Below are 23541 nucleotides of genomic sequence, written 5' to 3'. Positions count from 1 at the left end.
GCACACACTGGTTCGTCGAGAGCTAATCTGATCGGTTTCTCATTGTGCGCCATCAGGTATCTAACGCAGGAGCGCTAGATGTCTGCGAGAAATCGAATGGAACCTTAGACGGCTTTCACCCCGGCGGCAGGCGCTCTACTTGAACCCCTCCATAGATAATCCTTCCAACAGTGCATATCGCTATTGCGCCATTCAATCAACTTCATGCAGGATGAGCCTATCATCTGCGGAAATCAAACGCCATCATGCAGCTTCGATCAAAATTGTTTCCCAGCCTTGTGCGTGGGGTACGGTGCTGTCATCTTCTTGCAGCTGCATGAACGCCAGCGGCCAAGCAGGAATGGGACTCCTAGTCGCACAAGCGATCGCAGAACCTTCAAGTGGTATGAAGATTGAGCTGCTCCCCATAAGAGCGTTCACCATGATTGATGCGAGTGGACCAGACGGGGGGCAATGGATCTGCACAGAGCTGCACCACAATCGGTGCTACAGGAATGACGCGAGATGACGACGGCCATAAATACACGCGTGGCTTTACTTTAAGCACAGCTCCGATGTGACTTCCGTGCCCGTCTTCAGCTGATGTGGTCCCACATTACCCGCACACATGCGAACAATAAAGCCACAGTGGGGAGGATCAGACCCGACGTCGTCGCGCCGGGCATCGCCATCCTCTCCGCTGCCTCTCGCGCGCTACCACCAAAACAAATCACCGTCCCGTCGCGAACGGGGAATCTGGTGATTCTGATTGGATATTCAGTCACACCTAATATAAATAGCGGTCTTGTGCAGGACCTTCAGCGCCAGGATATACGATATTTGACAGCGGATTTGCTAGAGGTTCGCAAAATAAGGGATATCCAGTAGATAGTGTTGTCCAGATTTATTAAGGAAACTAGACACGGGGGATACAGGAGGCTCACAGGTACGTTTAGGTTCCAGGCTAGACGTTCGTAGATTAGACCATCGGGCTCTACAAGAGTTCATAGCGCACTTGCAGAGCAGACGGAAAACACTCATCACGCACGAAAACCAAAAGTTCAGGCAGACGTCGCATACGACGGTCATTCTGTTTCATAGTGCCTTCATCGATCTACACCTATTTACTGCTGACACTAAGTCTACTCCGCTACATCTTCCGTCCTTCTTACTCTTAAACGTAGTGATACTTGATCGTGATGCGGGGAACGCACATAGCCTTGTACGACATGGGAGCAGTGAAGGGAGCAACGTAAACTGGAGATGTAGGCTGAGCGGGAAGAGCGGAGACACTGGAGGAAGCAGCAACGCCAGGGTAACCAGCAGCGCCAGAGTACGCGGCAGCACCAGAGGGAGCAGCAGCGCCAGAGGAAGCAGCAACGCCGGAAGCAGCAGCGCCGGAGGAAGCGGCAGAGCCAGAAGGAGCAGCAGCGCCAGAGGAAGAAGCAGCGCTCGAAGAAGCAGCAGCGCTGGAAGATGTGACAGCGCTCGAAGATGCAACAGCGGCGACGCGAACAGACGAGGCGACGGCAGAAGAAGAAGCGCTGGGCGTAGGTGTGGGAGCGGCACACAGAGGGGCGGCGGCATTGAGCTTTCCAACGGCCCAGTTCGAGGCGTCTTCGGTGTACTTCTCAAAGTAGCTCAGGTGCTTCTCGACGTCGTCGCCGTTGGCGCAGATCGGGTCTCCCTTAGAGCAGTAAGAGCGCAGAACAGGTGCGAAGCGGTTCAGGCGCGCAAGAGAGGTGGCGTCGCGACCGTTCTTCTGTAGATCAGAGCCGTCAAGAACGTTGTATGGCATGTTAGCCTCGTGCTTGACATCACCCCACAGGAGAGCAGCAGCGACTAAATTACCACATTAGCACAGTCCAAGGTTCGAGTGTGTCATGTCAAGGATACTTACTAGCGTTACCAGGAGCCGCGGCAGGGTCGAGACCAGTGGTGATCTGCGAGCATCCACCAGGTCCAGCAAGGACATCTCCCATGATCCAGGCACCCTGAGAGAAGCCATTGAGGATGAGGTGCGTGCACGGGCACTTCTTGTTGAAAGCAGTGATCTGGTCAAGACCGTTGCGGACTCCCTCGCCAATTTGTTTGCAGTAGTCGCCGCCGTACGGGAACACGACCTCAATGTAGTCGCAGGTCTTGCCCTCAGCCCTTAGCTTGGCGCACGTAGCGTCGGCGAAGGGGAATGTACGGTAGTCATGGTACGGCGCAGTGTTACCGCGGGCCATGAAGATAACGGCATCGGCGCAGGGGGCGTCGAGCTTGGGGGGTGGGGAGTTTGGGTCTTGAGCGACGGCGACGGCGGCGGCAGCGCTGAGCGCGAAGACGGTGCGGATGATCGAAGACATTATTAAAGATTAAAGAGTGTGGTATTAATTGGTTTTTTAAAACGAGTGTAATGGTTGGATTGCGAGGTTGAAAGACCTGTGAGGAGAAGGAAAGTCTTCTTGGCTCCGGGGGAACAGTTTAATAGGAGCGTTCACCTTGCATTTCTGCCGAACTGGGCGTCGTGTCGGCTCGAACGGGCGGAAAAGGGATACGAGTTGGATCCCTTTTTGGCTGAGCTATCTACCTCGGGTCGTGCGCTAGCAGGAGCGCGGACAAACGTCGTATTATCGAGATTGATGCTGACCATGAGGTTTTGGAGGATGGCCCAGAGGACGGACGTCCCCTTGATGCATACCTAGGTACTGTCAAACTCTGCCATCTTTGCGAAATGGGTCAACGGGACATCTGAGACGTTGCTGTTGATGTTCCCGATGTCACGCTGCGGAAGACGTTAGGGCATGCCTGTAGGCTTATTAATTACTAGTCTGCTTAATCTGCCTATCTCTCTTACCTGCTTTAAACTAGAACTAAGATACGTCTTACTTATCTCTACACCTTCCTTTAACCTCTATGTGTAAGCGTCTTAATAATTTTATCTTTAGTAGATATAGTATTATTAGCAAGAACTCTTACGTAGAGTTATTTTAGAGCTGCAAGCTCTCTACGTGCAAAGAGCTATAGCATAGAGTTAGTAGAGATATTAGTAGAGATAAACTTAGCTATAACCTTATAATAAGTAATTACTTAAAGCTCTATAGTACGCGTGTAGCTAATAGCGTACTTATACCTAAAGGTATAGTTAGAATACTCTCTCTTAGAGAGGTTAGCGTTAATAAATTATTTGTATTTATTAGCGCTAGGTGCCTATAGCAATATATACGCAAGCGTATCTAATTAGGTTTATGTTACTATCTTAATAGAGTTGTGCAGATAGATAAAGAAAGATTAATGCATAAGTGTAAAGATTTTATTTACCTATCTCTTTTAGGTACTAAAGCAGCATATAACTATAATAGTGTACTTTAGTTGTTAAGTTAAGATTTTTCTAAGTTTCTATAGTTAAGAAATACTAAAGCCTAAGGCTTACTTTAGACACGTAACTGTTGATGTTTGCATTAAAGCTAACCTTTAGTTTATAGGATCAAGCAGGGTCCAAGAAATTTGCTAGCGTGCGTGTCAATGCTTGAGCGATCCTCTATATACGAACCCCTGAGCTTGTCTAAGATAAGACTTAGTGCACGTCCCCTTCACTAACCCGAGATGTCTTAGCTCTTGTCGGAATCCGTGGACTCTTCGAGAGCTGCCGTGCCTCATGCCACATTCGACAATCTAGATGCACTTCGCTTGTTGGATGCAGTCAAGTTTCACAACTCCGCTTGTGCCAGTCAGGCGCTACGTCCATCGCAGCGAGGAAGAAGTCAAAACATTGTGTATTGCGAGTGTCTACAAAACTTCAACCCAGTTGAGATGGGCAAAGAGAGCCTGGACATACCAAGAGCATATACTGAGCAGACGCGTCGTTTTCTTCCTCGATGAATGGGTCTTCTGGCAGTATGAGTGCGCTGTCTGGGACTTGGATGTTCTCCAACCACAGAAGAGCCCCGGATCTGCCGTTGTGGCCCCACATGTGCACCAATGTCGAGTATCCTTCAACGAAATCCTACGTCCACTTCGATAGGGTTCAGTCTTTGTGCAGACTTGATATGCCCTTACAACGGTCGGGAACTTTCTCATTAAGAACACGGTTTGTCCGCTTGCACGTGTGTCTTATGCCGCCTTTCTCCGGTATTTCCAGGCGGATTTTGTTCGGTTCGCCACGACAATACCAAGATTATGTACTTCCATCTTGAGCCTGGTGTGGTTGGCGGTGCTTTGTTGATCCCCGAAGCTTTGACCCTGCCTTGGGTGTCGGGAAACCTGGAGGATTTGGAAGATTGCAAAAGATTGTCGAGTGGGAATATCCAGCTCCTGCTCAAGATCAGTAATACTTGACAGATAAGTGGTCGTATCGGATGAACGGCCAATGAACGCGTCAGTCCAACAGTGCCGAAGTGACTTATTAGCGAAGCCAATACCACTGAATCACATGTCGGCTCGTGTAGCCGTCGCATGGTTCTTTTTAGCAGCCACACCAGAAATTCTCCGCCAGCCATATCGGAGATTGCATTCAGATTTCTTGAACTGTTGTGCAAATCTAGTTCTGACTGAGAAACCTCTAACATGCCTAAGGTAGTCATTCTCCGGGGCCATATGTCAAGATACTCTGGTCTGCTGCGCTTGACAGGAGAGGTGGCGTGCAAGCGGGCGAGGCGATGGAGCTTATCGCTATTGCGCAGGGCAGTACAACCGGGAAAGAGATGTCTTGCTGGTTCGATGAGAAGGTGTTTCAGAGAAGCATGTTTCGATAACATCAGCCGTTGCACGCCACATACGACTCCAACGATAGTGGATTGATCGTTCGGACGACTTAGGTGAATCGGATGAACACAACTACCGGGTCGACGCAACCGAGGGACACGACTAAGTTCTCGAGATACCAGTAGACGGTTATAAAGAGAACCTGGAGTACGAATCCTACAACGTGCTTTCATTTCAAAGTGGCGACGATAACATTGCATACAGAGCTCGGTGTGGGTGTATTTTCTATCAACGCTGAGAAGACGACAAGCCGGAAGAGACTAGGATTACTCTAGGTTAACGAACCTCATTTGAGTGTAACCTATTGTTCCGCCTCGTCGCGATGTACCTCAGGTGCAACCGCATCCACTCAGATGAGTTGTGGGTGCTGCTTCTATACCATGAGACAATGCATACGGGTTGATCAAATGTGCATGATCAAGCTACAGCTAATCCGACAACACATACTTCACGCCCTCAGTCAAGTTATCATAGAACTGCTTCCTCGGCTCGTCGAGTTTGGGCGAAGGCCAGGCGAAGAAAAAATGTGGATAGCCATCGTAGTAGTCGAGTTTGACAGGTACCCTGCAGTCGCGTCAGGAACAGTAGAACAACGAAACAGAAGACCTACTGCGCATCATCGAGCATACGCTTCATAAGCATGCCGTCGTCTTTCAATGTATCTCGACCCGCAACAGCCATGTAGACCTTCTTCAGGTTTTTGATCCCTGGATGAAGGAGCGGCGATCCGTATATATCCGTTGGTGGTGCACCGAAGGCAGCCCAAAAGTCTCGCATCGCCCCCGAAGTGTTGATAGTGTGCTGATTATGCTCCTCCATTGATGTATAACCAGCCCGAAGTGCCTCGGGAACACCGTCTGGATGGACGGTCGCAGGTATAATTCCAACAACACCAACAAGTTCGCCCGCCTTCTCGTCCTGGCCTCTCAGCGCAGTTGCGAAAGCCAATTGACCTCCAGCGGAGACTCCTGCAGTGAGGTATTTACCCTCAGCGGTGTTGAGTCGCTTCGAATTGGCCAATGCCCACACCAAGGCCTTGTAGCACTCGTTCATCAGCCCAGGATGTTTGTTCTCCGGCGCGAGGCCATATTCAACAGATACAACCACTATGCCACCGGCTTTCGAGATTGCTCTGCTGAATGGGTCGTCGCCGTTGACATCGCCCATAGCCCAGCCACCACCATGATAGTACATGCAGACTGGCTTGCCACCAGTATACCCATCAGGCGTGTATATGCGCACTTTGGTCCCGTCGTCGGTGACTGTGTCATCGGTCTTTACGGAAGGGTCGGGCGCGGGGAAGGTGTATTTCGAAGCCATGAGGCCGCCGTATCTCATGAACTGCTCGGTCATACTCGAAACCGGCGGCTTGAGGAGCATGCGCTCGCCGAACTCATCTTCGAACTACGCGAGCCGTTAGAACAATCCGATGCATATACTTCCACCTGACATACCTCCAGCCATGGTTTCGCGAATCCCTCGTTAGCCATGTTACCCTAGATCGATGTGTAAATAGTGAATCAACTCTCCCGTCTCGGAGGCCATGCTGTATAAAGCCCGACGCCTCCAACAACGGTTGGCGTCATGTCGTGCTGCTCATCTCGACTCACGTCGACGCGTAAAGACGTCAGGGGTCCAAGCTTCCCATTCGCTGCCTCCAGGGCTGTGCCTTCCCCACGCTTAAAGACATCCGGCTCCCCCGCCAAAACAACATCGCCTCGGCTGGGCTGCATATCGCGACGCGTCGGCATCGACCCTGCAGCGAGTCATGTCTGCTATATGCACGCGTAGACATTTGATTCTGGAGTTCGATCATCTTCACTTACCTCCACAGCATTGCTCATGACCTAGGAATCTCCAAGATGGTCTCGAACATCGACATCAACAGCAGCCCAGCGTTCTCGCGCATACCGCCATGGGTGAAAGCGAAACTTCGTCCCATCGCAATTGAGAAGATCCAGCAGGTATACGATTGGGTCGAGACCGAGTGCATCCCGGCCGAGCGCATCTACAAAGCGCAACTCAAGGAGAGCAAGACGAGATGGGAGACACCAGCCATCATCCACGACCTTCGAAAGAAGGCAAAAGCGCAAGGATTATGGAATCTCTTCCTGCCAAACCACTTTGTTGAGAGTCCAGGCCTCACCAACCTGGAGTACTCATGCTGCGCTGAGATCATGGGCAGAGTGTACTGGGCAGCGCAGGTAAACTTCTCCAGATCCAACGCACCTTGAACATCTTCTAACACCTCTCCAGACGATGAACTGTCATGCTCCCGAGACCGGCAACATCGAACTCCTCGCCAAGTACTGCACACCGGAGCAGAAGACGAAATGGCTCCACCCCCTCATGAACGGCGACATGTCCTCCGCATACAGCATGACCGAGCCCGACGTCGCTTCCTCAGACGCAACCCAAGTCGGCATAAAGATGGAAATCACAGACAAAGAAGTCATCATAAACGGACGCAAGCTATACGGCAACTGCCAGTACAACCCAGAGATGCAGCTCTTCATCCTGATGGGCTGTTCAGATCCCACGAACGCGAACGCCTGGAATAGACATACGACGCTCGTGGTACCGGCGAACAGTCCCGGGCTGAAGCAAGTGAGGAACCTGACGATCATGGGCTATGATTGGGCACCCGAAGGACACGGCGAATACATCTACGAGAACGTGCGTGTGCCGCGCGAGAACATCATCCTCGGTCCTGGTCGCGCGTTCGAGATAGCGCAAGGGCGATTGGGGCCAGGCCGTATACACCATTGCATGCGTCTGATCGGCCAAGCAGAACGCGCTTTCGAACTCGCGCTCGTTCGCTGCATGGAGCCGCGCAAGAAGCCGCGAGGCAAGTTTATCGGCGAGTTCGACAGCAATATCGAGCGGATAGCAGACATGCGCATGACGATCGATGCTATGCGACTTGTTGTGCTCAACGCAGCAGATACCATGGATCTTCAGGGTAACAAGGCAGGCAAATACGCCATCGCGCAAAGTAAGATCATGGTACCGAATGCGCTGCTCAAAGTCATCGATGAGGCTATGCAGATATATGGCGGCCAGGGCTTGACGCAACATACGCCGTTGCCGGAGCTGTGGACGTATGCTCGTTTCGTGAGGGTGGCTGATGGACCGGATTCGGCTCACAGACATCAAGTCGGCAGAGATCAGATGAAGACTGCGCAAGGGTTTAGAAAGAGAGCGGAGGGGTATACTGAGAGGTATAGGGAGCTGTGTAAGAAATGGGGGCTGGAGCCGGAAGAATTTTGGGGTATTCTGTAGTAGCTGCATGTGCTTATTCTGCGTGCAAACGAAAGCAATAATATCCATATCTATGCCTATCCCAGGATGTGCACTCGTGACCTTCAAGTACCGTGTTCCATGAAGCTTCGGAGGAATGCCATCGCGGAGCACATGGAGGTTCATTAATCGCGTATCTATGTATTCATCTAGCAAAAGTAATCGAAAGGGGTATCAAATCCAAGACCCCAACTCCATAAGCAACGTCTCTCATCTTTTCGTATCCTAATTCGTCATCATACCGCGATGGGCGGCGATCCAAAGCTCATATTATCGTCATCATCAAAGAACGAGGCTACTTCCTGCGTCGACATGACAAACTCTTCAAAAGACGCGCTTGGTCCCGATACCACTGCAGAAGACTGCGTGTGAGTTATCGGTACGCATTGCCTCTTTACTGGTGGTACTGGGTTTTTCGAAGGTATCGGCGAAGCTTTCCTCTTTGCATTGGGGCCAGACATGGACATGGGCAGCTGAGAAGCTCGGAGCTTAGCAAGTTCAGCCTCGAGTCCCGATGCAAAGGGACCTGGGTTGACACATTTGCCAGCTACCTTCTTGGACGATGATAATGGTCTGCTCGAGTTCGCAGTCGCAGAAGGACGCGGTGAGAACTCGGTGGGTGTAGGGAGGCTATTCATCCGCATGTGAGGCATCAATGGGTTCGCCAACTGCGGGGCGAGAGGGAAAGACGTCGGCTGTGGTGAGGGTCGAGTAATATTTGAGTGTCCCTGGAGCGGCGCGGAAGCTATGCTAGGCAGATTATGCTGTACAATAGGAGCAGATCCGCATTTCGTTTCCTTTTCTTCCGGCTCTTCATCGAGATCATCTAGAGAAAAGTCGAAGTCTTGGGTCGAAATGGGGGGAAGCGTATCAATAGACGGAGGCGATACGATCGCTGGGGGTTTGACTGGCTCTTCTACCGTCGGGACTACTTCTGAAGCCAGCTCTCGCGAGATCTGCGTACTACTTTCGAGAAAGTCATCCCAACAGTCTGTCGGCGGTAGTGGTAGGTACCGGCTTTCCTTCGCGACTGATTTAGATTCAATTGTGATAGAAGAGTTTGACTTGGATGCTGGGAGTCCCGGAAGTTTGAAGCCTGGATTCACATTTGCAGCAGGCTTTGCTTTGACGACAGGAAGGGTCGGTTTCTTGAATGGACCGGCGGGCGGCACACGACCAGGTATAGAGGGCAGCTTAAACCCTGTTTGTGACGTGTCTCGTGGCGTGCTGGACGGTGTATAGTCTACGGCTACACGAATGGGAAACTGCGTCCGCTGGAAAGGATGCTGATCCAGGTTCTTGTACTTTGCGATAAACGGAACACGCGTCAGGAAAGTCTTAGTTCCCTGCAACTGCCCATCCAGAACCAAGCACTCCAGTCGATCGTTCTCGCACCTTAGGACTCGCAAGTGCTGGCTCTTGGACAGTTGACTGCTTGTGTTAAGGTCCCGGAGCAGCATTACAACGCAGCCAACTTTGATTCGCAGTCGATGCGGAGGTAGGCCCACCGGATTCAGCTTATGCAACAGCCCAAGTGACGGGTCCCAGTCTGGCGTCTTGAGCGAAAGATCTTGTGATAGCACTTCGAGCAGAGGTTCAGGTAATTTATCCAAGACAGCCTCGATAGCCTTATTGATGGGACCATGGGTGCGAGCGAACTCGCGGTCGTCTTTGACAGCAACTGGTCTCGGCGAAGGGGTCGGCGCGGCGGGTGGGGCACGTTCGATCGGAGCGACAGGCACAGGAGGTGGCGGCGCGACAGTCTGCGGTTCCTCTACTGGATCCGACATGACCATATCGTGTGCTTCTAGTAGCGTATCGTCGTCGAGATCGTCGTCAGGCCATTGTTCTCCAAACGACGCATTCGCGTTGGGCAGATCGAGGCCCATGTCCTCATCGTCGTCGTCCCATGGCTCCTTCTCAATCTCTTCAACCATCTCCTCCATCTTTTTGGTAAGCTCTAAGTCCTTCTTGCGCTTCTCCTCGTCTTTCTTCTTCTTCAGCCCCAGGAATGCCTCCATGCCATTCTTCAACTGCGCCTGTGTGTGACTGTACCCAACCAGCTGTGTCGCGAGGCCAACGCCAATCTGCTGCCTCGCCTTCGCCTCCTTGGCCTCCCTCTCCTCGCGCTTCTTCTTGGCTGCTTTGCGACGTTCTTCGGCTTCGCGCGCGCGGGAGGCGCGTTGTTCTAGTTCAGCGTCGCGTTCGAGCTGCTTCTGCTGGCGCTCGTTGAGGCGAGGGCCATGTTTCTTGTGTTGCTTCTTGAGTTCGGTCGATGTTTGCGCGATTCGGTAAGGTGTGGGGGGCATGGCGGACGGCGCATCGCGAGGAGGGGTGCGGGTGGATGCAGGGCCTGAACCGTGGTGGCGAAGGATGCAAACCGTGGAACCGCGCTAGAACACGCAGACACGTGCCCAGATGACGTAGAACAACACGCCATCCGTGCATCACGATCCGCCTCGCAAGCCTTCTACCATGCCTCACCACCATTAGCGCCCATTTATTTTCTTGCAACGGCCTTCGCGACGGCTTTTAGCAGTAATGACTTCGTCTTGGCAAGCATGCTGAATGTGTTTGACTGCGACCGATTGAGGTCATCGTGCCTTCCTAACACCTTGTCATATTGACACAAAATGGTCGCATCCTACATGAGCTGGACTCCAATTCTCGCAGCATACGACCAAGCTCAGATGCAACGTAGAAGGTCTTCGCATCGTAGAGCAGACATGACTCGGTTGCGTTCGCCTCCACGAGCAGGAAAACCGCAACCGATGCAGAGCGTAGCCCCGCCTAAGAACCGCCTCCACAGCAACAGCCTTCCACATTTCCCCTGACGTTGCATATGCAGGGCGCAGGTCATCGCTGATAGTTCTTGAATCGTAACATTGGGCTAATAGCAACAGTGGCGGCAACACTGTTCACGAGCAAGGTTCCGCGGACCTGACATTCGATAGCTGGATACCCAGGAAGGCTCGCAATTCACACGCTGCACCCAATAACATGGCTTTTACACTGAAAGGAGTGGCATACATTACCGGTGCTGGGTCTGGTATGCACCATCAGACTGTGCAGCAGTTACAAGCAATGAGCTAACATGTCGTTAGGCATTGGCCAATACACTGCATACGCTCTTGCGAAACAGGGTGTACGCTCATTCGCCCTGCTGGATCGCAATCCCCTCACCAAAACCGTTAGCGAACTCCGTAAACTCTCATCCGACTGTTCTATCAAGACATTCGAGATCGATGTCACCAACGAGAAAGCTGTCGATGACAGTATAGAGAAGACGGTCAAAGAGTTCGGACGACTAGACTATGCTGTGAACAATGCCGGCATCGGTGGCATGATCAAAACGACAGACCAGATCCCGAAAGACGACTTCGAGAAGGTCATGTCTATCAACACCATCGCTGTCTGGCAATGCCAACGTGCGCAGATTCGGCAAATGCTCAAACAGGAAAAGCTATCGGACTCATATCGGTCATATCGAGGTTCCATCGTTAACGTTGCATCCATGTATGGTCTGGTTGCACCACCGCTCAATGTTCCTGCTACAGCATACGCTACCTCAAAGCACGCTGTTATTGGCCTCACAAAGTCAGATGCGCTCGCCTTCGCGCACAAGGGTATCCGCATCAACGCAATATCGCCTGGATATGTAATGACGCCTTTGGTACAAGAGCACATGGGTCAGGGTGAGATGATGGAAACTGAAAGGAAGAAGGTCCCTGTTCACCGCTACTCGGAGATGGAGGAAATCGGCGACTGTATTGCGTTCTTACACTCAGACGCGGCGAGCTACATGATCGGCGCCACATTAGTCGCGGACGGAGGATACACAATTGTCTAAACATTTGTACTAGCCCAGCGCCTTGATAATTCGACATTTCCTTTACACGCTTGCTACGATACATAATCTTTTCGTCAAACATGCAACTATGTTGATTACATCGGTCGCATCTCGGTAGAGGTTCTCCACCCCATTGCTCCACCCCGATCCCCGCAAATTGGGAGACGCAACCTCCGTATCCGAAAAAGAATCTCGACTGCCCCAAGCATTTGTACGATTGGCTTATCGACCTTCCATCGGCTCTATCACGATTACGCGACCTCGAATCCCCAGACTTTTCGTCTGTGCAACGTTCGGAAATGCTTTGCCAGACGGAAAGTCATGAATAGCATCTTCAACAGTTTGCCCACATCACGAATCGTCACCATATCTCGAGACCCCAACCCTGCTCCAACTCACTTAGCGTGACCCCGGATCTCAGCGTACACTAAATTGACTCGTTACGTGGAGTCATCAGGCCAGCATCTGACTCTCCGTGACTGAGCAGTGGCGGCACAAACATGCCGCAAACAAAGTTTAAGAATGGTGAAGGCCTCGGAGTGGTCGCAGCGTTGCCTTAAGATCCAGCTCCGACTTTGTCTTGCGATTTACCTTTCTCATTAGTTATTTACCCTTCACAATGGCAGACGGATTTATTGTCCCATCAACTGCTGCGCCAGAGACTGATGCGCAGCACCGGTTACGTGGACCCATTCACGCGCAACGCCATGTACGCATCGTGTGTATTGGCGCAGGTGCTTCGGGACTCCTGATGGCATACAAACTGCAAAAGCACTTTACGAATTACAGCCTTCAAGTCTACGAGAAGAATTCCGAAGTTTCGGGCACATGGTTCGAGAACAGATATCCGGGGTAAGTGAAGATCATATTGATTGCTGCGGGGCTTGATGCACCTTTCGCCCCGCGATCTACCGAAGCGACTGCAGCGACGCGGCGCAGTCGACCAACCTCGCTAACATCCGCTTCTAGATGCGCATGCGATGTTCCCTCCCACAACTACACGTGGTCATTCGAGCCCAAATTAGACTGGTCCGCTGTATACGCCAGCTCCAAAGAGATCTTCGCCTATTTCAACGATTTCGCCCGCAAGTACGGTCTACGCAAATACATCAAGACGCAACACCAAGTCGCTGGCGCAATTTGGAACAAGCAAAGGGGCGGATATGATGTACAGGTCAAAGACCTGGAGAGTGGCCAGACCGTCAACGATCATTGCGACATCTTGATCAATGCAGGCGGCATCTTGAACAACTGGCAATGGCCTGCCATCCCAGGTTTGGACAAATACAAGGGCACATTACTACACACTGCGAATTGGGACGACAACGTCGATCTCAGAGGTCGCCATGTCGGCCTGATTGGGAATGGGTAAGTGCATTTGGAATGATCTTCAACTCCGCGACTGACCACTTCAGCTCCTCCGGCATCCAAGTTCTCCCTACGATCCAACCGCACGTCAAGAAAGTTACAACCTTCATCCGCGAGCCAACATGGGTCTCACCGGTCCAAGGCCTCGAGCAGCACGTCTTTACCGATAGCGAAAAGCTCGAATTCGCTACCAAGCCCGGCGCATTGGTTGAATACCGAAAGAACATTGAACGCGGTCTCAACGGACAATTCGGCATCTTTCTCAAGAACACAAACGTCAACTCCGAGACAGAAGCCTACTTCCGCCAGCAGATGACCGAAAAGCTTAACAACGAATACCTACAAGAGCGCTTGATCCCGAACTGGCATGTTGGGTGCCGCAGGCTGACACCAGGCGTTGGCTATCTTGAAGCATTGGGAAAACCCAATGTACAAACTGTCTACGGCGAGATCAACTCCATCACCGAACGCGGCTGCCTATGCGACGATGGCAACGAATACCCCATCGACGTGCTCATCTGCGCCACCGGATTCAACACATCCTTCAAGCCACGTTTCCCCGTGATAAACTCCTCCGGTGCCAACCTACAAGATGCCTGGGCCAAAGAACCACGCTCCTACTTCGGCCTCGCCGCCGCCGATTTCCCAAACTACCTCATCTTCCTCGGGCCCAACTGCCCCATTGGTAACGGCCCAGTGCTCAGTGCTATTGAAGCGCAGGCAGACTACATGTGCAAGCTCATCGACCGCTTCCAGACACACAACATATCGACATTCGCCCCGAGAGCTGAGGCAATCGATGACTTCGTCGCCTTCAAGGACGAATACATGAAGCGTACGGTCTGGAACGACGGCTGTCGCTCATGGTACAAATCGCTCGGCGCTGACGGCCCCGTAACCGCGCTCTGGCCTGGCTCTACTCTACACTACATCGAGGCGCTCATGGAGCTGAGGCTGGAGGACTGGGATGTCAAATACACTGGCAACAGGTTCTCGTGGCTGGGCAATGGATACTCGCAAACGGAGATTGATCCTACGGCCGACTGGGCGTTCTATGTTAGGGACAGAGATGATGATGAGCCGATCTCAAGGCTGAGAAAGCTGCAGTTGATTAACAAGAGTGGAACAGTTGAGCCGAGTGAAGGGGTAAATTTCGCAGGCGGAAGGGCCAAGACGGATGCGGTGGTAGAGTCGAAGCTTTAGCGATTCTGTTGTTTCTGTATTTGTGGTGTATAGGAGCATTCTCCGAGGCGTTTTCCATCAAGGTTAGGGAATGTGTATGCATCATAGTAGGCCAATGCGCGATCATCTCATCTTCAGAGTTGACACATCAACTGTTGCCCTGCTCAGTGTTCTCAATCGCTGCCATCACGTGCGAGAGCTAGCCTTGGAAATGTCTAGCATACCTCGGCCGAGCTCTGTAGAGGCCGCGCGGCATCCAATGTATACAGCCCTTGGATGCCATGCGAACACGTGCGCACTCCGCGCAAGCAATGAAACGCGATAAACGCGAAAATAGCAAACATGTAACTGCCTTCCGCACGAACGATGAGTGAACCGGTTCAAAATAGACGAGGCGACAGCGACACCCACGCGAGCTGACTTAAGATTTGCGCTAGCGCAGCACGGCTCCCCAACCCGCGGCGCCCGTCGATTCTGCGAACCCACCAGCGAAACACTCCGACACTGCTCACGACCAGCACCCAATTACTGCACGGGGAAACAGCGACCGAGCCCTTGGAGATCCGGAGAGTGGGAGTTCGTGTTCTTATCTGCGTGTAAGCATTATACATGATCGACAGCGTCAATGAGCGTTGCAGGCGCCTTGCGCAATAGCGTTTCCAGCTGAGGAACGACCTCGTTTGCGAAAGCGAGCAGCGCGGACACAGACGTCACAGGTAGACAAGCAGCGTGCAAACAGTTCTGTTTGACACTACGCGACTCGAAAGATGTTTCTAAACTGTCAGATGAGCTATTCCCAGCTCTCGCTCTACCACCGGTCCCTTCAAACGTGCCAGACACAGAGCATCTGCGTCACAGCTCCACGATTCAACCCTGTGGACATCGCTCGGCTAACGAGGATCGTCCTACCTCACCATCCCCAACCCAGCGCGCCAACGCACAGACATTGCCTATCCCGGCGCTCGGAAACGGAGACGACGCGTTTCGGTAGCTACTATTTCGATATTGGGCGGACGGATGATCGTCGGCGTGGTACAAGCCATGCGTGGGTAAGCTGTACAACTGTATGGATGTTGGGGTAGAGTGAGGGACGCCATGCCGTGTCAGGGGTGTAAGACATGCATCTTGACTGCGTCTTGACGTTTTGGACAACGGGTTAGGGTCATGGAGAGTAGAGTAGGGGTCTCCAGACGCGAGTAAGACCGGTAGGGAATGAGGAAGCGGGCGAGATGTATATATTCTGCTACCTTTCACCGTGGAGATAGAGCATTATCCAGCAAGCTTCTACTTCTCTCATCAACTCATCACAGCCTTACCAACAGCTTCTCTTCACTATTACTGCCGGCCAGTTACTTTAATCCTCTACCAAATTCTCAAACAACGACCAATCAGTCAAGATGCCTACTTCCCAGATCTCCACTCCCCTCAACGGTGTCGATGCCGCTGTTGTCATTGCCGCTCTCCACAACCACGACCTCATGATCAAGACCCTCTGCCCAGCGCTCGTCAGCTACGCTTTCGAGTCCGGCGACAAGACTACTTGCGCTACCTACACCGTCACCGACAAGAAGCCCATTGGCCAGGTACGACTAGCCCTCCCTCCCCGCTTTTCTTCTTCCTTAATATGATGCTAACTCACCGCAGACAACCTACAAGCTCACGCTCACCAACGTCTCCGAGGGTGTCGACTCCCTCGTCAACGCCAAACCCCCCGTTGGTGTCCTTACCATCAGCGGCAAGTGGCGTGTGACTGGCGGCAAGCTCAGCGAGGAGATTGACATTGACGCCAACTTCATGATGAAGAAGGTGGCTAAGAACAATGTTGAGAAGACCCACCCGGAGCAGCACATGAAGCTCTTGGAAGCTGCTCAGGCTTAGACGAGTGGTATAGTTAGATAATGGCGATGGATGAGGAAGGGATGCATTGGATGGAGCAATTGTTTTGTATTTGGATTTTGTGTGAGCATTTTATTTGCGACGGGTGGGATGAGGGTGTACGCATAGCTTGGTGTTCATGTTTGCAATGAAGCATTTTATTGTTATCTATACTACGACTACTGCAAACGTGATGAATACAGACTATGTGCTTTGAAAAGATATGTTTGTAGAGCTCGACTGGATATTCTAGAGCTAAAGATATTATCTACTAGTTTTCTAGAGGCTTTCTAGCTAATATCTGCTAAGGCACAGCCCATCACACAATGCCCATAATCACACTGGTCAGGCCAGATGCTGCAACCACCACACAAATTCCAGACCGAATTACAGAGCTCGTGATTGTGAGGGCGCCCACCGCGACAGTGAAAGGTAGCCACAGAACACCAACTTTGCATGCTCCCTTCCACGTTCGCCCAATTGTATCCAGGCGTCGCTGTGGCAACAGCTTGGACTTGCACAGTTTCAGTGGCAGTCTGCGTTACGTGTTCCATGATCTGCACCACCTGTGTGGTCTGCACAACCTGCGTAGTCTGCAAAACCTGAGTGACAGTCGTTTGCACGTACTGAGGGATCTGGACATACTTTGCCACAGTCTGCGTGGTAGTGGTTGCAAAGTACTGAGGGACCTGGACATACGAAGGTACCGTCTGTATCTGCGTAATTACTGTAGTCGCGTGTCGTGTAAACGTCGTGTACGTGGGAATGACCTGGTACGAGGTGCACGAGCCCAGAGTCGGAGTAGCCAAGTTTCGATTCGGCGTCTGGGTTGGAGCAGGCGAAAGTGTAGTCGTAATAGTCACCGTGGCTTGAGCACAGTGTGATTCGCCGTTGCCGCCGTGAGTCGATCCGGGAGCAGCATGGTGGTCGCTACTGTGTCCGCTACCATGACCTCCATGGTGGAATAGAGCGTCGAAAGGGTTCGGAAGACTATGAAGGGGGTTTGGGATATGGTCTAGAATACTACTGGCGGCACCAGCAGCATTCTTCATCAATCTGCTTGCCGTACCCGGAACTATGGAGTCGACATCTTGCATAGCTGACTCAGCCGACTGGGACACTGTATCCAAAGCAGGGGCAACGCGGTTCGCGCCTTCTTTGATCTTCCCGCCTAGAGTTTTGGCAAACTCCATGGTATTCCTGTAATGGTTGGTGAACTTAGCCATCATTCCTATGGGATCGGCAGCAGGGTCGAACGGCAACAGCGCAATGCCGTCTACACCTGCGACTGGTAGATTGGCGAGCGTGTTGTGACTTAGTTGAACGAGGTTGCTGATTGCTGGCTTGTTCAATAGTTTGGCTCCTACAGCTTCGGCCAGCTCTGCGGTGTTGGTTGCGAGTTCGCGATTGAGGTATTCGAAAGCTGTGGCCAGACTGCCGGTACTGTCGACCAAGCGAATCGTCTCTTCCATTTGACTTGCAAACTGTACTGCCCGCGCGGTCTCGACCCCCATGTCTTCTAATTGGCTCACCAAAACTTCTTTGAGACCGCGATTCAGTGAGTTAGCGACCCGACCCGCAACTCCAGCTTCAGCCTCCTTTATGACGTCTTCAACATCGGGGAGAAATTTGTCGCAGATACTCTTAGCCAGAGCAGTTCCAAGACTGTTGGTAACGACGCTACCAATAAACGCACCAGGAACAATGCCTTGCTCCATCTCTGGAGCCGATGTGCCAGTTCCATCGGTGCCGTTACCTTGTGGGTAAAGTGTTTTGCCGGCCTCTTGACTAACAACGGCGCCAGCCATGCCCCCTGCTCCATTTATGATAGCGTTGCAAAGACCCCCAGTGACGCCGTTGTCTGCGATGCCGGTCGCAGCAGGAATCAGCAGGGAGCTGATGAAGGCAGCGGCGACAAGGCCATTCTCCTTGTCGGTACGATCTTCGCGAGAAGAAACCGTGAGGTTTGAAGATGGCGCGGCCTCGGCAAGAAGACTGTGGGTGGTAATCCATATCGCGGGTAGGTTACCTAAAGACCCGTCGAGGAGGGCGTTGAAGTCGATTTGGAGATCTGGCTCGATGGGTTGTCGTGCCGTTAAGTGGCCAGCCGGTGCTGTGGGTACACCTGCGGTTAAGCCGGTGAGACAGAACGTTGCCCATGCAGAGCGGTAAATGCTCTGGACCAGATGCATTTTGGAAAACTGGAGGTCTCTGTCGAACTAGGCTTTGTTGTTGTCTGTAAGTCGGATTTAGTCTTTACTGGTGATGTTAAAAGTGTATCGAAATCTGAATCTAGACACAAGCTTGGAATGAAAACATTTGAGGGGATTGCATATGCTTTTATAATAAGTACAGTCCAAGCACAGTGGAGCTATGCAGTTCGTGTGCCAAATCTCGCAATGCTGTACCGTAGTTACCATGTCCCGGTCTTCGCTCCAAACCCTAACGAACTATTGAAGCTTTTTCATGTTTACCATGGTTCGGTGAGAATGCGAATCGGATAGGGAATCGCTATGAATTTGGAGTGGTCGTAAACGAGGACGGTAGTCGTGGGTCTCGACACGAACCTTGGAAACCATGGTTGAGGCTAGCGAATGCCAAAGTCGCGAGCCTACCCCCGCTTGCACCAATGAACATGCTCTTCACACGACCCTGAACTATGGTCACTGAAATGCTCGGTTCAGTCTCACTGTTGTTAGAGCCTTGATCATCTTCTTGTAATACTTGAGTCATACTGAATTCAGGTTGACTACCGGTTGCGAGGCTCTCCCACAGTCGAAGATAAATCCACACTAATCATCGTTGAACCTGCCAGGTAGTCGCCACATCCAGTCGCAGTCACCCTGCCCTGAACATTGGTGTATAAAGTCAGTGTATATCTTCACACGCAGTTCGTACAGAGACACTCACAGCCGGTGTACCAGTCCAGAACCTCTGTGTAGTCACTTGTCGCTCGGAACTCTGCCAAAGATATGGGAAGGGATTCGCTGCGCGTGCTTTCATCATCACGAATCTTGCGTGTTCGGCGGAAGCAACGCGCGGGCGGCATCTCTTTTCCGCGATTTCTGACCTGTAATTCTTTGCTGTTCGTGACCTGGTTTTCCATGCCCAGTACGAGCGTGTCCAGGGATGGACAGCTAGATTGGTTTTCTAGATGCGCAAAGAAATCTTTTGCAAATAGATGAGCTTGGCGCTCGATGTCTCCATAAACATCGTCACTCTCCTCTCCGAAATTGCAGCAGTCGTGACCCCACCTTTCCCGAAGTTGAAGGGTGCGTAGCTTGGTCAATTTGCAGATGGGTGACTGTATATATGTTAGAGATGGAACGTGAAATCAGATACTGTACAGTCTTACCAAGTCTGGATCGAACCCGCCTTTGTAATTCAACATTATACCTGAGCTAAGATTGAACGCGAGTTGTTCCAAGTTTGGACATGCTAGAGATATCTCTTCCCAAAATGGTGGTTCGCTGTCATCTAAGCGCCCTCTAGTGTCCCACATGTGTATCGAGAGAACAACAAGCTGCTGTCCAACAATCGCCAGAATTTGCTTGAAGGACTCCAACGTGAAATCTATCCACCCCCTATCACTCCACTGCAAACACAGACTTTTCAATTCAGGACAGCGGCTAATCAACTCTTCGACGGCGTCATCGTCCTCTTCGTAGGGAGTATCATCATCCGGGTCTTCCACCTCGTCGTCGTCGACTAGCTCCAGTCCTAGATGTTTCAACGATAAGTCCTGGTCGCCAAGCTCATGTACCAAATTGGAGATGAACCTTTGGCTGCAGGAACATGCCCAAAGAGTCAAATGTGTGAGCTGAGGAAACGATATAATCTTGCTGAGTCCGTATGTATCGATGCCGAGAGGGATTCCGGATATTGAAAGTTGGCGAAGCTTCTCTAGGCGCCCATACGATTCGTCTAGAGACGAAAAGGCTTCGGCGAGTCTTCGGCTAAGATCGTGTGAATACCTATCAAACTTGGTTCCAAGGTACAGTCTCTCCAGATCCTTATACTTGCCGATGTCCTCCAGGGAGTCCAGAAAGTTCTCTTCCTCCAATTCCGACCAGGTTTCTTCTGGATGGGGGAGCCAGAGGTCCGCAGTTCGCACACAGTCGAGCTTTTCTAATAGAGATAGGTCCTCGACTCTTAGATGTACGTGTGTTAATGTCCCCATTTGTTTAAGGAAGAATTCGCGGGCTATACTCGCAGGCAACGGTAGGGCCGAGAGGAACCTATCACGATTCAGTAAAGTTCTGACATGACAGTCCGCGAGGTCATGACGAGAATGCATGTGCGGCATTCCGAAGATCGAGGACGCACCGGAAAGATTGTAGGCGGTCCGGAGGGAAATACGCTAGTATTGCTTCTATCGCGCCACTTTGAGCAGATGTCAACCTGTCTTCACGGTCGAAGCGTCGATGGGGCTTGGTCTGGAACTCGGGAGCTTCTGCCGGGGGAAGGCTGTCCATCAACGTCAAGCTCCTTGTAGCGTCAAGATGCGCTTGGGCACCTGCGGCCATGCAATTCTCGAAGCGTGCCACTTCCGATGGATCGAGTACGTTTATGGTGACCTTCCGATACAGTCGAGGCCTGGCGAGGTCGCATAGCGCTTTCGAGGTCAGGCATAGGGCCTGGAGGTGCGAAGGCAAGTAGATCTGCTGAACTTAGCACATCGGCCATTGGGAGGCGTCTCAGGGTCTCTGCGCCTACATAATCCAATATCAGAAGATATACATCTGCTGGCAGCACCGGGAGGGTCGACATGGTCGCATGCGTTTGCTGAGCAGGTGGAGTGGAGGAACGACGCGTGGGCGCGTCCAACGCCGCGGGCGGGGCGGCGCGTGCTAGGCTCTTGGCACTCAGGTACCCCCTGAGAACGGCTTGTAGGTTGCCGGCTTACCCAGGTACTTCCGCCCATTACATTTATTATGCCGTCGCATTTCATGCACTCCCAGACTTCGTACAAGGCATTGCAGCTTGATTCTTAGGAGCTAAGCTATGTACAATATTGCTCGGTGTCGAGAGTCATCAGGATCAGCCACGCATGTGACACGGCCCACGACACTCCGCTGTCTTTTCTACCCAGGGCAATTTACTCCTCGGAGAGAACGTCCTTCTTCTCCTTCGGGGGCCTCATTCCACAGTACAAGCAAGTATCGGGGTATCCTGTCCATGGGCTTCCTTTGACCGGTACACCACCATCTGCCGTCCACATGTTTACGGGTTGAGGATTCTGTCTCGCGCGGGGATTGACGCCGACATCGATGGTAGCGTAGAGCCCATCTTCGATAGTCTTGCCAATGAGCGAAATCTTCATCACTGGGTCGTCGCCACCCTGCTTCGCCATGTTGAAGAGTGCATCAACTGCGTTGGTGGTGATGGCTTGCTTGTTCGTGTTGTAAGGAGAAGTCTTCTCAACTTGGCCTAGGAAGTTCTGCTCGATATAAAACTGCCCGACGTGCGAGATCGTGCCGCCTTGAATGGTATTGTTGGGAAGGAGCTTAGCACCATGGTGGATGATGGCTAGAGTTGTCAGTAAGGCGTTGGTAAAAGACAGGAGTGAAGCGTACTGTGGAGATGGTTCGTGCGGCCGACGTAGTGTCCTGGGATAACGGTAATGAAGGTAGCGGTACCATTGGCGCCGGTGGGTTGCACGCCGCGAAGAGCATTGGTCGCGATAGCGGTAGCAGAACCGTCACCGTTGCCCTTCGCCTGAACACCCGTGTAGACACCAGTGGCGTTACTTCCCCACATCTCAACGTAGGCATCGGTGACAGGCTTGCAAGATGAAGTGTCGATGATGTTGACGTCCAAGTGGGTGATGGCACCCTTCTCTCCGGTCAAAAGGTCCTGACGAACGAGCTCACCGGTGACCCCTATGAATATGTGAGCCAACCTGTCTCAAGAGATGCAACCTTCTCCACTTACAGTATGGACCCTCAGTGGATTCAGGGTCAAGCGTGCATGCTGCCTCGGCACCGTAGCTTTCCTCGACTTCAGCGACGTCACGACGGACGAGCTCGTGTTCTTTCGCGAAACCAGCTGCAACCCGAAGCTCGTGGAGCCTTGCCTCACGCCTCTGATGCTGCTCCCGGACCCACCCGGTCTCGACGAGATCCCTTTTACACGCCTGAACACTTCGACGGTTGGGATGATCCAAATGAGCCTGCCTCCTCAAGATCTCCTTGTTGGTGTTGCCACCAGGATGCGCGACAACACCGGTAGCCAAGAGAATGGCAGCGAGGGCTTGTGTGAGCTGAACCATGATGTCTGCAAATGCTCTGTGGACGTGAGGAGGCTCAAGGTGATCTCAAGATGCCATGTAGTCGGCCTTCTTATACTTTCCGGTTGCTACGCCTTGGTGCGGTATTCCTGCAGGTGCTAATGACATCCTTCTGGATCTACACATCTGTGCTGTCGCTGTTCTCGTCACCGAGCAGTCTAAACTGCGTTCCCTGTTGTGTGCTACTCTCCACAGATTGTCTAGGATGAGGTCCATAATCAACATGGCTGTGATAGGCAGCGGCAATTGCTCGCTTCGGTACACGCGCCGCAGCTAGATTAGCGTTCATCTAGTGCCCGATCTTGGCGGCGGAGTGCATGCGGCATGGTAGTCTTGGTACGACTCTCCAGGACGACGTGTGGCTAATGTCGACCAGTCGTATATTAACCGGAAGTGCTGCGCGTGGTGATCGGTAGTTGAATGCGGTGTGATGCGTCCGCGTAATGATGCGAATCTGGATCTATACGTCTAAAAATGCACAAGCGAGCATCCCCAAGCTTGTACAGGTAAATACCTTCTGGTTCGAGGTTGGTGGGACGCTGCATCTGAAGACAGATACAAACTCGTTGAATCTACTTAGCCAGTCTCGGTTAAGCGAGGGGAGGGCGGTTGGATTTTACTGGGGCTTACACATGTATAGTCGGGCGGCCAAGACACCATCTGGATATACTTTTGCATTGATGAAAACCGGCAGGCTCGTAAGGTGGAGCAAATGGCATGACCCGTATTTCTCAGCACCAACAATGTCTTCGAACGGGTCGGGCCTATGGAGCCGAGTGTGCGTGTCTCATGTGCCTGGATGGATGCAGATCCTGGCAGCTGCCATATGTGACATGGGACTGGAGATGTCACGTAGCTGGGAGCAGCGCTCTGTACATGGCTCGATCTTCTACCCACGTTCACCGCGGAATGATTTCCACTTGTCGTAAAGCCGGTGACATGCTTCTTA

General features: G+C 52.1%; 8 protein-coding genes across 8 annotated transcripts; 4 read left to right on the top strand and 4 right to left on the bottom strand.

The window, feature by feature from the left end:
• Positions 1 to 1153: 1153 nt before the first annotated feature.
• J4E84_005574 (uncharacterized protein) lies at positions 1154 to 2330 on the bottom strand (the record flags this gene model as incomplete). The annotated part of the gene is made up of 2 exons (XM_049388170.1): positions 1154 to 1821; positions 1880 to 2330. The coding sequence occupies 2 exons, from the start codon at positions 2328 to 2330 to the stop codon at positions 1154 to 1156; spliced, it is 1119 nt and encodes a 372-aa protein (XP_049244410.1).
• A 2826-nt stretch (positions 2331 to 5156) lies between these two features.
• Positions 5157 to 6218, bottom strand: J4E84_005573 (uncharacterized protein; the record flags this gene model as incomplete). The annotated part of the gene is made up of 3 exons (XM_049388169.1): positions 5157 to 5292; positions 5339 to 6132; positions 6183 to 6218. The coding sequence occupies 3 exons, from the start codon at positions 6216 to 6218 to the stop codon at positions 5157 to 5159; spliced, it is 966 nt and encodes a 321-aa protein (XP_049244409.1).
• A 372-nt stretch (positions 6219 to 6590) lies between these two features.
• On the top strand, positions 6591 to 8010 carry J4E84_005572 (uncharacterized protein; the record flags this gene model as incomplete). The annotated part of the gene is made up of 2 exons (XM_049388168.1): positions 6591 to 6932; positions 6985 to 8010. 2 exons carry the CDS (start codon positions 6591 to 6593, stop codon positions 8008 to 8010), a joined length of 1368 nt encoding a protein of 455 aa, XP_049244408.1.
• A 3018-nt stretch (positions 8011 to 11028) lies between these two features.
• Positions 11029 to 11878, top strand: J4E84_005571 (uncharacterized protein; the record flags this gene model as incomplete). The annotated part of the gene is made up of 2 exons (XM_049388167.1): positions 11029 to 11077; positions 11133 to 11878. 2 exons carry the CDS (start codon positions 11029 to 11031, stop codon positions 11876 to 11878), a joined length of 795 nt encoding a protein of 264 aa, XP_049244407.1.
• A 619-nt stretch (positions 11879 to 12497) lies between these two features.
• Positions 12498 to 14449, top strand: J4E84_005570 (uncharacterized protein; the record flags this gene model as incomplete). The annotated part of the gene is made up of 3 exons (XM_049388166.1): positions 12498 to 12730; positions 12848 to 13246; positions 13294 to 14449. 3 exons carry the CDS (start codon positions 12498 to 12500, stop codon positions 14447 to 14449), a joined length of 1788 nt encoding a protein of 595 aa, XP_049244406.1.
• Positions 14450 to 15825: 1376 nt separating this feature from the next.
• J4E84_005569 (uncharacterized protein) lies at positions 15826 to 16306 on the top strand (the record flags this gene model as incomplete). Its single annotated transcript, XM_049388165.1, has 2 exons — positions 15826 to 16011; positions 16073 to 16306. 2 exons carry the CDS (start codon positions 15826 to 15828, stop codon positions 16304 to 16306), a joined length of 420 nt encoding a protein of 139 aa, XP_049244405.1.
• A 246-nt stretch (positions 16307 to 16552) lies between these two features.
• On the bottom strand, positions 16553 to 18495 carry J4E84_005568 (uncharacterized protein; the record flags this gene model as incomplete). The annotated part of the gene is made up of 2 exons (XM_049388164.1): positions 16553 to 16558; positions 16774 to 18495. 2 exons carry the CDS (start codon positions 18493 to 18495, stop codon positions 16553 to 16555), a joined length of 1728 nt encoding a protein of 575 aa, XP_049244404.1.
• A 2906-nt stretch (positions 18496 to 21401) lies between these two features.
• Positions 21402 to 22574, bottom strand: J4E84_005567 (uncharacterized protein; the record flags this gene model as incomplete). The annotated part of the gene is made up of 3 exons (XM_049388163.1): positions 21402 to 21832; positions 21880 to 22185; positions 22238 to 22574. The coding sequence occupies 3 exons, from the start codon at positions 22572 to 22574 to the stop codon at positions 21402 to 21404; spliced, it is 1074 nt and encodes a 357-aa protein (XP_049244403.1).
• Between the last annotated feature and the right edge of the window lie 967 nt (positions 22575 to 23541).

The sequence above is a fragment of the Alternaria hordeiaustralica genome, assembly GCF_023758085.1.
Source record: "Alternaria hordeiaustralica strain BMP 2776 chromosome Unknown scaffold_9, whole genome shotgun sequence".
NCBI classification, from domain to species: domain Eukaryota; kingdom Fungi; phylum Ascomycota; class Dothideomycetes; order Pleosporales; family Pleosporaceae; genus Alternaria; species Alternaria hordeiaustralica.
This window is presented reverse-complemented; position numbering and strand designations above follow the sequence as displayed.